Source organism: Hesperophylax consimilis, chromosome 24 (assembly GCF_061612785.1).
Source record: "Hesperophylax consimilis isolate HC1 chromosome 24, BYU_Hcon_1.0, whole genome shotgun sequence".
Lineage (NCBI taxonomy): Eukaryota > Metazoa > Arthropoda > Insecta > Trichoptera > Limnephilidae > Hesperophylax > Hesperophylax consimilis.
In genome coordinates, this window is record NC_142859.1 from 23656700 (window position 1) to 23670869 (window position 14170).

At 33.2% G+C, this 14170-nt stretch overlaps 1 protein-coding gene across 1 annotated transcript; it reads right to left on the reverse strand.

Moving 5' to 3' along the window:
* Window positions 1-13019: 13019 nt before the first annotated feature.
* On the reverse strand, window positions 13020-13665 carry LOC149412111 (uncharacterized). The gene is made up of 2 exons (XM_089646302.1): window positions 13647-13665; window positions 13020-13380 (listed from the first exon to the last, which is right to left on the reverse strand). The coding sequence occupies exon 2, from the start codon at window positions 13377-13379 to the stop codon at window positions 13020-13022; it is 360 nt and encodes a 119-aa protein (XP_089502428.1). The 5' UTR covers window position 13380; window positions 13647-13665.
* Window positions 13666-14170: the final 505 nt, after the last annotated feature.

The following is a 14170-nucleotide window of genomic DNA, read 5'->3' on the forward strand; positions in this document are numbered from 1 at the left end:
AAGCTTTCGACATCCAAGATTTTATTTTAACTAACAGTTTACGATTTGACAAATAGCTACTAAACCATTTTAGCATGTTATCCCTTATTCCTAGAGCAAATAGTTTTTGGATTAGTAGTTTATGGGATACTTTGTCGAATGCCTTCGAAAAGTCTGTATATATACAGTCGACTTGTTTATTTTCTGCAAATGATTGTATAATGAAGTTTTGAAATACCGTTAAGTTAGTTGCGGTGGATCTTCCTTTGATAACAAAAAAATTTCAAAACCGTGCTGTTTTCGATTAATTAATTTTATTAATTTGGGATAGATTTCATCAAGGACCAATGATTCAAAAAGCTTTGGCAGTACTGACTGTATACAAATGGGGCGATAATTAGCTATTTATTTATTTATTTATTTAAACGCCCATTGGGCTTTTACATACATTGTTATTAGTGTTATTACATTAACTATGTGACATTTAAAAGTTTACGTACATATATAAATAAAATAGTTATTATATCTGTAGTACATAAATGTTTTACAAATAATACAGAATAAAAAAAAGAATAATAAAATAAATAAAAAAAATACAGAATAATAAAATAAAAAAAAAGCTCTGTCAGTATCGTCTCCTTTTTTGTAGATCGGTGTAATGAAGCTAGATTTCCAGCGGTCTGGAAAATGTCCAAGGGACAAGAGACGGTTAAATAGTAATGTAAGTGGTTTAGATAATGTATTAGAGCATGTTTTGAGGAATATTGGTAGAATGTTGTCTGGGCCAGCGGATTTGTCAGTGTCTAAGGAAAGTAATTGTTGTTCGCAAAACTTTTGTGTGATTTGGTAGTTTGTTAAGTTTGTGGTCATATTAAATTTGTATTCGGGTATTTTATCATCTGGAGTGTCTTCATCATATACATTTTTGAAGAAGTCCGAAAAAAGGTTTGCAATATCCTGTGTATTGTTTGCACTGATTCCATTCATATGCATTATTGGCGGGTAGTCTGTGTTTTCATTGTTCATTTTTTTAAGAAATTTCCAAAGGTTTTTGGATTTAAAGACAGTGTCCTCGACAGAGGTTATGTACATTTTGTAACATTGTTTGGAAAGATCTTTACATTTTTTCCTAGTTTCGCTAAAGATTATATAATCATTTATGGATTTATTTTGTTTGAATTTTTTGTGTTGACTCTTTTTTTGCTGAAGAGAGGCTGTAAGCTTTGATGAAAACCAAACCGGGTAGGTATAGCTTCTTGGTGTGTAAAAAGGTACATAGGATTCAATAGTATTAGAAAAATATAAATAAAGTTTATCTAACGATTCATCAACGCTTTCATCGGATAAAAAAGACCAGTCTGTATTTGAGAAATGGGAGTTAATTGAGTTGAAGTCGGCTCGTTTAAAGTTTAGGACGCTTTGTGAAAGTTTCCTTTCATTATCACATTTCATATTTAATTTAATGTATAGGGGAGGATGATGATTATCTATAGGTAGAAGTGGATCATTTGAGAGTTCAACAGACATTTTAGGATAGTTTGATAAAGCTAAGTCTAATAAGCGATTGTTACTGTTATATATAAAATTATGTTGATGAAAGTTTAGAAAGTTTACCATGTCCAAAATTTCACGTGCACGATCGTTTTCACTTTCGTTTATGATGAGACCACAGTTATTTGCTTTCCATATTAAGTTTGGTAAGTTATAATCCCCAAGAATAACAATTTTCGAGTGAGGATATTTTGATGAAATTGTTTCGATGTCTTGACAGTGGTTTCTATATGACTGAGGGTCAGAAAGTGGTGGTAGATAGGCCGTTCCAAATATAATTTTTTCGAGAGGAGTCGTTATTTGCACAAAATATGTTCGATGTTATTGTGTTTCGTGGTTAATTTTCTTGCTGACAACTTCTGTTTTATTGCAATTAAAACTCCTCCACCTCTTGACTTGGAACTTGATCTGACGTTTCTGTCGCAACGAAATACTTTGTAGTTAGTAAGACCGAGTTCAGTCGATTTGATTTCCGAGTTTAGCCAGGTTTCCGTAAGTATAATGATGTCATGATGATGAGAAGGTAGAGCTGCTTGTAGGTCATAGAGTTTTTATCGCAGTCCGCGGATATTTTGATAATAGATTTTTATGGTTCTGGTTCGGTTAGGTGGGATTTCTTGAATATTTTTGTAACTTCCTAGTTTTTTGGTCGATTCGGCACGATTCGGGGGGTGGAGTTAATGTATTTTATGGTGACATCTTCACCATTTTCTTTCCTTTTTTCCAGCTGAACCCTCAGATCGCTCAGAAATTTTTGTTGCGCCGGTGTTGAGTCGGGGTAAATTCTAACATTGTTCTTGAGAAGACTTCGTTTGCTTAGAATATTTCTGGATTGTGTTGAATTTTGTACTTCTATTTTTATTGGTCTAGGCTTGTCATTTAATAATTTTCCAACCCTATAAAATTTAGAAATATTTTCATTTGCTGAATTGTCGATTACACCGATTATACTGGTGACAGCTGCCTGGTCATCCGAGATCCTGCCAGCTTCTGTCGCTTTAATGCTTTCGGGCACATTGCAAATAATAATATTTTTAGATCGCACTTGTTGTTCATTCATTTCCGAAATTGCCTCGCAAATATTAAAGTCGTTTTGCGAAGGATTTGCTCTAATATCCTTGTATGCGCAGTTCACCTTCTAAATTAGCAGTTTTGGATGCTACAGCTGAAGACATGGTACTTATGGCACTTAAAATTTCACATGCAATTGGGGAAATTTTAGAGATTTGATCCTTATTAAATTTGTTGGCCGGATCAAAAAGTACTTTATTTAAGGCATTGACAGCTATTTCTGCTTTGGAGATGAAATTTTGCACATCCATTGTGAAACGTTTAAAAATTCACTATTCACTGCTTATCACTGTTGGGAGTCGATGATTTATTTTTGCTTTTGTTGACACAGTACACAAGTTCTTCCAATGCTAAATACTGCTATGTTAGTAAATTGACACAGGAGAAGGTTCTTTTCCATTCGTCTGCGGTCTACGAGGTTTTGAGCCTTTATAGCACCTGCGGGTTTAGTTGAATTTTAGGTCCTTGGAACTACCATTAAGTAGTGGTCATTAGATTTACAACACAGACAGATACAAGTCCCCAGTAGCATAGAAACCCCCACTGAGACCTAGGGTCTTAATAATACAACATTGGTGTTAGATTGACAGTTCAGCGTCTACATGTAGAGCGGAAGGTAGACCACCATTTATAATCGAAAGATACTGAAAATGGCTCTTTTAAATGTTTGAATCTAACAGGACTATGTGGAGAATGCAATCCCAATATGCAAACTTACAGCCGTATTTGGTTGCCAGATCTAAATCGTATTAACCTTTCCCTTACTGTGGTAAAATATCCACGTGTTCCGGTGCTGTGTAGTCAATACACATCTCAAAATAAGGAAAAATATGAATGTTCATAGCTAATTGCTTATGTTAACTATATTTTATATGAAAAGTGAAAATAATTTTAATTTAACTGCTGAAAACATGAAAAAACCATTGGCAGATTCTAAAAAAAACGTCTAAGGAGTCCATATCTAACGACGGCCCGCGACCGACTGGGTCGGCTCGTCGGCTGGCACAACAGGCGCTGGACAGCACACACACAGCTATGCGGTCGTAGGTATCGATGTTTATGTTCCCGTATAGCGAACTAAAGCGAGACATCAATAACGTTTCATTTCCTCGCACACTCTTCGCGTAGTAGTGTCACACGGTTGATTGTATTGGTGTATTTGTTCCCGATTTTTAACAAAAATCTCTGATTTTTTAATTGAATTTGAAAATTATTAAAAAATTTTAATTGATTGCGTAAATGTAAAATGGAGGAATGCCTAAAATCTGAACGCAAAATTTATTATTTTCCAATAAGAGGTGTTATTTTGAATAGCCCGCTATTTCGGTAGATGTTACTTTTGAAGCTGTCATTTTTTGACATTTGACAAGTAGAAACTACGTCTCTTATAAAAATGGAACGATACACGCTTCAACAACGCATTGAAATTATTAAAATTCACTTGAGTGAATCAAATGCAAATCATCTTGAGTGATGAGGCCCATTTCCACCTCGGTGGCTTCGTCAACAAGCAAAATGGTCGCATCTGGGGCTCGAAAAACCCAAAAATTATTGATGAAAAGCCTCTTTATCCTCAACGTGTGACTGTTTTGTGCAGTTTATCTTCCGGCGGAGTCGATGGACTTTCCTTTTTCGAAAATGAGACCATAGCAACAGTTACTGTGAATGGATTGCGCTATCGAGAGATGATTAATGAATTTTTATGGCCGGAATTGGATGATATTGATCTGGACAACGTTTTCTTTCAACAAGACGGCGCTGCGTGCCACACAAGCAACTAAACCATTGATCTTTTACGATTGAATATCAAAATAACACCTCTTATTGGAAAACCCTATATTTATAAAGTTTGTCACTAAAGTTATTAGAAGCAATGTGTAGTAAATACACAACATAGATGAAGAAAGGTTAAGCCGTGTTCGGTGACCAGATCTGAATAGCCAGGTACTTCAAATATACTTCCCCTCTTCACTTCCTACAACATACCCCAATTGGGATGCCATACTTCACCTGGCTTACTAAGGTTGGGAACATTCGGGACTCTCGTAAGGGATTCAAATTTTAAAAAACTTCAAAAGCAACGCGCGAAATTCCCACCACGGGTGATCCTACATCCTTCATAGCCCACAAATTTAAACACGACGTAGCAACACACCCGCATACACCTAGCAGTTATCTTACACACACACACACACGATAACAAACATATATACACACATACACACCCGCTCACATTCCGATGCAAATGCGGTTAGGTCGGCAAACATCCGTTCCCCCCCGAGACGAACACGGGTATTCGATTAAATAATGTAAATGGGGCACATCACGATCCTTTGTTTCCAAAACTAGTGGTAATTAGAGTCCGTTTAATTGCACGAGCTTTGCCGGACTATTACGGAAAATGCCGAATGAATTTCACGTGTAAATGAAATGAGAGGAATTTCACCATGCAGAAATTTAAAATTTGAAGCAATGTTGAAAGCTTATGGAGGCTTTTTGTTACTTGATAACATTAGCACGTACCAAGGAGGCTTAATGGGGATGATGCTATTATGAACATAAGTACTGCGCATTATAATATAAACACAAAAAAAAGAAAATTGAGTATTGCTAATTTACTATAAATCTCTATAAAAAAATATTGCTAATCCGGGTAAAAACGGGATTGCAGGCGCTAAAAGATTGAATTAATTGGTTTCCCGATAAACCTTTAGTAAAATACGAATATATTATCACGATGTTATAACATAAAAATCATAATATTTTCTCATTTCGTCATTATATATTATCAAGGCAAATGCAGGTGCATGAACACGTGTTCGAATATAATAGCAATTTACTTAAAATTGTAGCATAAGAGTTTGTTCTTTAAAAGAGAATAATAACTATTTGATCATTTGATAGTAACGTCATGTAAGTTTTATTGAAGTTAAAAAACTTTTTATGAAAGATAATGTATGCATTCCAGAGAAAATAAATTTTTGGTGATTTTTTCATAAAATTTTCGTGAAATTTGTATAATTTGGTAGTCGACCATAGAATAAATAATCACTCAAAGTGCCTTCTGGTCGTATTTCGTGATACAAAAATAAGCCCAATTTGGGCCTATATATACATAAAAACACTTTATTTCACCGTGATTACGAAATTCAGACAGGAAATAATAATTATCTGAATGCAACTATTTTCAAAATTGATTCATTGAGAATCAACGAGGGCAGTTTTCAGATGATATGTAAACAGCATTACTGAGCGTCCTAAATTATTAAACAGAATTGATTTGAAAGTACCTACACGGCGCACACTTATGTGCAATCTTTTAAAGAAAAATACCATAAAATTAATTCAAATCAAAATACTTGCCTCACCAGACTGTGTTCAACATAAAAAAGTGAGTACAATGGTGTTAGATAAATAACATATCAGTACAAAATAAATTTATAATCGCAATCTCATATAATATAATTACATTATTTCTGATATAGATAAATATATTCAATTGTAATGAAAATAAATATTATGTATTAAAAATCCCAACTAAACCAAAATTACGTAAAATTCAATGACACATTATGTAAAGAAATATATTATGAAATATCTCTTCTTTTAATTAGGTATATGTACGCAATACATGTTATAATTATAAATATACTGTCTAATTGATAAATACATACTGTATTACTTATTCTTTTAAGTAAGACAGTATTATATTCTTACACCCCCACTTAGCGTTGGTGTGGTAAGCCGGCCTTCTTTAAGACCCTTTTAACCAAATAAACGCCGTGTAATTTTTCACTACTCTGACCTTACGCACCGCGTAATATTAAAAAAACGGTTTTTAGTAAACTTGATAATGTACTAGTTGATAATTGGTTTCTAAGTTTAGTAAGTTGCACATGAATAAACCAATTACATTGTAAACTGTTGATTTACCTAAAATAAAATTAATAAACTATTGCGAAACTTCAGATAAAAGTAATAAGAGAGATAGACCGCGTGCAAAATGTTCTAGAAGCAAAAGATGCTAAGTCAGTGGCATGTTTTTCCATTCAAATTTATATGGAAGTAACTTTTAGTTCTCTTCTTTATTCTATGCAGTCGACCTTCGGATATCATTGGCTTTTCATGGCCTTTGTGCAATTATTATAAACAGTAAAATTCTGATGAAATTTAATTTTGTCAACGAACTAATAGACCCGAGGGACCTTTACACGATGCAGTAAAATAGAATGATTACGTTTGTAGAAAATAACGGTTATAATATGTTATGTAGAATGTAGATACCTATGCAATCTCTTCATAACATAGGTACAATCAATTACAATTTTTTTTCATGAAATATAATATAGTGTAAGAAAGTATTTAAAAAAAATAAAGCAAATGGTTTTATTAGAATTTGAAAAAAAACTATGACATTTCTAAGATTGACTAAACAAAAACTATAGAACCTATAAAATTTTTAGAGCCTCGTTCAAATATAGAATGAAAATATCGATTGAAAAACTAATAAATTCTTTGTATACTTTGGTCAAATAACCTCAAACCGAAATCGGCAAACAATTCTAAATACCTAATTCTAATTTAATTTTCATGACAAGAATAAATTGGCTTTAAACAGTTTAGATTATTTTTCTTTAAAAAGTGGTGGAAACAAAGTGTTGAACTATTAAAAAAATCGAAATAACTTGAACAAATTGCAAAAGAAGTAACGCATACTTCTAATGTTCACTTATCTAGCAATTATTACAATGTAGGAATATTATTTCAATCTTTATTACTATACCTTTAATTAGCTTTAAATAAACAAAATTATATATTTTTTTTATTTACAAGAAAAAACAAACAAATGCAAATGTGGGGGACCTAGGTCCCGTAGAGGCTTGTAACTCGTGATATATGCAGCAGCCCGGCCGGCGCACGCCCACACCTAGATCTTGGACAGTACCGAGAATATATGGTGACTTGAAGACTCTCAAAATAATAAAGATATTTTCGGAAATGTACGTGGTGGGGGACCCTACTCCCCAGCGAGTGACGCAAAGAGTTTAAATTATTAACGGTTTTGATAATTTAATAAGAAGAAGGTATAATAACGTTGGGCACAATAATCTTATTCTGAAACCTACTTTTTCAGACTCAACACTTAAATTATAATGTGAAGTGTACCGTATATATACAGGTATATATTTTTTATTCCATATTGTGACAAACTTCATTCTATAAAAAAGGATATGCAGAGGATTGTATTTTATTCCCAACTGCCGACTGGTATGTCTAAAGAATCCGGTTTTGTACATGTTCGGGAGTTGGGAAAAAGTTGACCTCCTTTAGACGTCGGTATGACATGGGTCAACATAAAATAGGTTTTGCTGTCACGTTGTCCTGTTTATGGTTTCCTGTCCGGAAATTGGGCCAAACCTGACCTTGGAAAATCTCTACAGGAAGGATGACACGTAGAATAATGCAATATTATTATACTGTAAAGATAAATTTTAGAAGTTAAGTGGAACAGTCGTCACGGTGATGTACCGTTTCTCACTATATTCGTAGTTCTACGAATTATTATTATTTATAGTGTCAAAGTAGTTGTTTTTCACTATGCAATTCTAATTTTGTAAACATTTCAATAGTGTTCAAATGATTAAAATTATTTATTTGAAAAATAAAGTACACTTACTTTGTTTCATCACGTCTAAAATAAAAATAAGTTATTTTTTTTGCACCACTATTTTTAACAAAAAAGTATTAACATGTTTCAAAACCAATGATGATGTATTTATTAAAAAAAATAATGTGCGAACAAAGATGTTATTCTATTTTCGAAGGAAGCAAATACTTTGGGGTGTGACATATTGAATGAAAAAACATACACTTAGGACGGGTTGTTTCGGAGAATTTGAACAATTCATCAAATTTCAACGTTCATTTTCGGGTTCTGTGAAAGTCCTATTCAAGTTCTGTTATTATATCATTGTAGGCTAGTTGCTTGACAAAACTGAAATAAAAACAGAACTTGAAAAAATCTTTCACAGAACTTGAAAATGAACGTTGAAATTTGATGAATTGTTCAAATTCTCCGAAACAACCCGTCCTTAGTAAGACACCACTTTATTTTTGAATTAATAACAATAGCCAACCGGGTTTCGCTTGTCCCAAGCTTCATCAGGACTAAATATCAACTAAAGCAAATTAGATACAGGCACATATAAATATAGGTAAATGAAAACAATGAGTGAAAGAGATACAAAACAGATAGAAAGAGATGCAAATAGAAAATGTGGAGACAAATTATTAAGGATGATGAGGAGGGTGGGGGGGAAGGAAATAACAGTTTCAGCGGCGGAATAAATTTAATATGGGACTATCAGATAGATTAATTTGGTTATTTATTATATTTAAATTATTATTAACTGCTTTTTTTATTTCAAGGGCTTCTAAGTTGTTTAATCTAATTCCAGATTCATTTTTATGCAATATTTTAGTTCCCGAGATTTTATCGAATGAATGATTAGATTCTATTAAATGATTCGCGAATTCTGAAAAGGCATTATTGTTTAAACATCGTAAATGTTCTTTTACTCTTAAGTTGACATTCCGGGCCGTTTTTCCGATATAAAAAGCAGAACAATCATTACAATTAAGTTTATATATGCCCGAGTGGCTTAGTTTGTCGTCTTTATCTTTAGTATTAATTAAGTATTTACTTAAATTATTATTAGTGTAAAAAGCGGGTTTTATTTCAGATGGGAATTTTTTAACGCTTAAAGAAGAAAAGTTATTTGTATACAGAACTCTACGCCATTGGAATGTTTGATTTATATTTATATTATTAGGGTTATAAGATTTGTTAAATAGGAATTTATTTTATGCTATTTGTTTCAATTTTTTATTAAGAATATTGTCTATTAGTTTTGTATCATACCCGTTGTTTAAAGCGATTTGTTTAATGATGGATAATTCGTTGCAAAAATTATTATTATTCAACGGAACGGTAACCAATCTATGAATCATGGAGTGAAATGCTGAATGTTTGTGGGATATAGGATGGTTGGATGAATTGTGAATTGTAATATCAGTATACGTGGGCTTACGATAGATATTAAATTGAAATTTATTGTTAACGAAAAACGGCCCGGAATGTCAACTTAAGAGTAAAAGAACATTTACGATGTTTAAACAATAATGCCTTTTCAGAATTCGCGAATCATTTAATAGAATCTAATCATTCATTCGATAAAATCTCGGGAACTAAAATATTGCATAAAAATGGATCTGGAATTAGATTAAACAACTTAGAAGCCCTTGAAATAAAAAAAGCAGTTAATAATAATTTAAATATAATAAATAACCAAATTAATCTATCTGATAGTCCCATATTAAATTTATTCCGCCGCTGAAACTGTTATTTCCTTCCCCCCCACCCTCCTCATCATCCTTAATAATTTGTCTCCACATTTTCTATTTGCATCTCTTTCTATCTGTTTTGTATCTCTTTCACTCATTGTTTTCATTTACCTATATTTATATGTGCCTGTATCTAATTTGCTTTAGTTGATATTTAGTCCTGATGAAGCTTGGGACAAGCGAAACCCGGTTGGCTATTGTTATTAATTCAAAAATAAAGTGGTGTCTTACTAAGTGTATGTTTTTTCATTCATGATGTTATTCATTTAAATAATGTATTATTCAAAAAATTTTATTACGTAACAATAAATTTAATAATGTAGCGGTTAGCGAATGTACACGTAACATAAAACTGCTTTAAACCTTTATCTGATTTAAGCGAACTTTACTTTTCTGGGCAGGGTCTTGTTATTTCAAACCATTTTCCACGTGGCAAACATATGGTAACGTGGTCAGTGGCGGTTGGTGGTCAAAGTATGTGGGAGTTCGCCAGATTACAACATTAAGTCAACAATAAAAACTACCATCTAACACTACATATCTATTTATAAAAACACAGTACTTTTGCGTCGAGAAAATCTCTATGACCCTTTTATTGAGATATTTGTTAAAAAATTAGGACTTGGTGAACAGAAGGTAGATTCATCATTTAAAATAAAACACTTTCGAGATGTTGAATTCCATCGATTATTTGTTATGTTTTTTAAAGATCATATTGCTACCAGCAGTCTGATGAATTCCTCAACCAACGGACAGCCAATCTAATAATTACTTTGTATTTATTAAGCTAGAAATATCGAGGAGAAGTGTAGTTCCCTCATTAAATTTAGACCTTAAATAGCTTGTATCACTGCCCGTAGAGAAGGGATAAAAACAGCAATTCATTATTTGCCAACTACCCACTCAACTTTCGCCATCTATGTTCTAAATGAGCTAATCTATATTAATTGTATAATTGGTTTGAACCTCAGAGTAAATTCTAACAATTTTGTATAGGCCATTGTACAAAATGTACGATGTATTGCTAAAAAATAACTTTATCCCTTGAAAATTCAAAACCCCTATATCTGGGGACTTCTCCCTAGATAGTAGCTCGTAAAGTATATGCTCGTAGCATCACTACGAGCTAATGACTCATATCATAATGACATCTTGTATGTCGAAGAAAGCTGTAACCAAAACATTGGTTGAACAATAGTAGATATTAAATTTGAGACACAAAGTCGACAATAATGTGACACATACGCGTTCCCATGTTAGTGAACAAATCTTTCCTTCCGATGTGGTGGTAGACATTCGGATGGCGTTTGCGATATGCTAATATTGGGAAAAAATTGTATGAACCCACGCTTTTTATTGTTTGCAAAATATGCAAACCAATTAGTAAAATTCTGGAACGCAATTAAAAACAAACTGCTACGAATATAGGCCCAGCCGCTCTGCAAGTTACGAACGCTTAACCCATATTTCGCCGCTATCAGTTCCCGTGGTCAGATTTTGATGAAATTTGGATATGTGGTATATAAACACACAATTAAGAAAATAAAAAATTTAAAAAAATGAAAAAACTTATACTTACAAAAATATGAGGTGGTGCGTTTTCGCACCGTCAGCGAAATAGGGGGGTCAAAAGTAAATGTATGAAACCAAACAAGTTTATTTGAAAGTGGATTTATTTCTCTTCATTTATTAATCATATTACTAATATTAACTAAAATTAAAGATATTGTATATATAGGTAGGAAAGTGCACCTTTCTAAAAGACATAATAAGAAATTAGCATACACAAATATTATAATAAACACTATTTTCCGGTATGGTATAATTCGTTACATTTATGGTGCAATGCCACATTACACTCTGGACACATAAAATATGTGTGTGAATGACATATGCGACATCTTTTTCTATTTTCCCCCTTATTTAAAAAATGACTACTCCCTGTTATACTTGCCCTCGATGTTGTCGCAAATCTACTGGGTCTGCCAATAGAAGAAGAATTTACTTTTGACGACTTCATGAGAGCGGTGGCCACACTTCTTCTAAAATTCAAAAGGCTCATATTTTCTTCTGGATAAACCATTTGGTATAGTTTCCATGCATTACAAAGTGCCACATCACAGAAGTTGGAGAATATTGCCCACCACCACTTTTTACCACGAACCCTTATTCTATAGTTTGAAACGAAATTATCCGCTAAATCAACACCTCCCATAAAACGATTATACTGGGTAAGAGCGCTGGGTTGAGTGACATTTACATATCTTTTTTTAATATTTGAATACCTCAATACGTTTTTAATGGGCTCTACGTTATCAAAATTAGATGCCACTGTAACTACAGCACTATCTTTCAATCTAACGACCAGTTAGATCCTTCACAACGTTTTTTCTTCGTTGCCTCCCATACCCAAATTGTTAGTATTTGACGACACTTTGTTTTTTTCCCGTATATATATCAAATGCATAAATATATCCATCTGCAGAAGCCAATGTCCACGACTTATATCCAAATTTGATTGGCTTGCCATGAATATACATTTTACACGAATGTTTTTCTCTATAAGGGATCATTTGTTCGTCTATTGACACCGCATGCCTCACAATTCCGAACTGTTTAAAATTTTTATTCAACTAGGATAAATATGGTCTAACTTTATAAAGTTTGTCAGTCGTATTGATATTTAAATTGTCAGCCAAATGTAAATTACTCTTGACGTCACGATAGGTTTGTCTGGTCATGCATGACCTTACAAAAGGATTTGTAATGTCCTCATCTAGAGACCAATACATTTCTTCACGAGGTAACCTATGATACCCAGTGTATAGTAAAAATCCTATAAATGTTTTTATATTATTGATCGTCAACAATGTGGCTACTTTGTTTTTTAATAGAGCGTAACCATTTGATTGTTCTACAATTAAGTTAATAAGATCATCATTAAAAAATAGTTCAAAGAACTCGGTACAAGATTTACCCACTAATTTTCTTTTCACATCTTCGACGCTTCTATTCTAAACGTTGTTTGGCACTCGCGAATAACTAGGTTTCGATTTCTTCCAACGCATTTCCCTTGGCATTGATGACGAAGATGTTGATGGTTGGGGTTGGGATGGAGTTGTTGAAGGTTCACTCATCAGCCTCTTGGAGTGGACTTCCAAAGTTCCTGCCGTATCTCCGAAAGTATGGCTAAATGCAGCGTCTTCATGTAAATCATTGTCATCAAAATCCTCTTCATCAGTAACTTCGGCGACTTCAGGTGGTAAAACGACCACATCTGGAATATCTTCTTCGCCGTCTTCATCGTTGACATTCCAATTCTCTGTGATAAAGTCAGCAGCCTCTTGTGCGGTAAAAAAGTCATTTGGATTCATCCTATTCAGAAGAAAAAACACAGTATTAGCGATTGATGCCGGTAATTATGAATAAAATAATGCCAAGGTTTTTACCCCCGTATTTCGCTGACGGTGCGTTAATGCACCACTTAAATAAACTATGTAAAATGAGTACTTTTGAAATTTTTATTTTTTTTAAAGTGCTCAAATTATTAAATACGAGTCAATTATGTATTAAAAAATGCTAGAATATATTAAGAATTTTAGTCATATGTTAAATATAATAATTATTTAAAAATTGCTTACCTGAGTGTCGTATTTTGTCCGACTTTGGGGGCGTCTACAATGCGACTGAAGCAAATATATTTCTACCTGTTTAGTTCTAACGGTAAAGTCAAACCTTTTCTATAAATACCTGAAAGAATAACGGTGAATCCTTATCAAGTTATCAAAATATGACCAAGCAACCAGGATGGTGCGTTTTTGAACCGTCAGCGAAATATGGGTTAATAGTCACCTATTGTATAAGATATTTGTGAGATGTTATAATCAAACCGAGTTTAGTATTGTGGCTAGCCATGCTGGAAAATTTGTAGGTGTTCGGTGCTCGGGAGCACTTATTAACTGGCCGTTACTGAACGTGGTATACCTCCAGCTCGTCGAAATGATACCCAGATTTTATGTTAAGGCAAGTCTGTCACTTTTGGATGTCTATGGAAATACATTAAAAAGTTGATATCTTATAAAATAGTGAATATTTTGTTACACGACAGCATTATTATTACTAAATTACTAGCGCAGACCCGTGAGCAACCACGTTTATCTGAATT

Excerpts from the sequence above, each read along its gene's own strand:
- LOC149412111 (XM_089646302.1), bottom strand. The coding sequence starts at position 13,379 with ATGAATCCAAATGACTTTTTTACCGCACAAGAGGCTGCTGACTTTATC.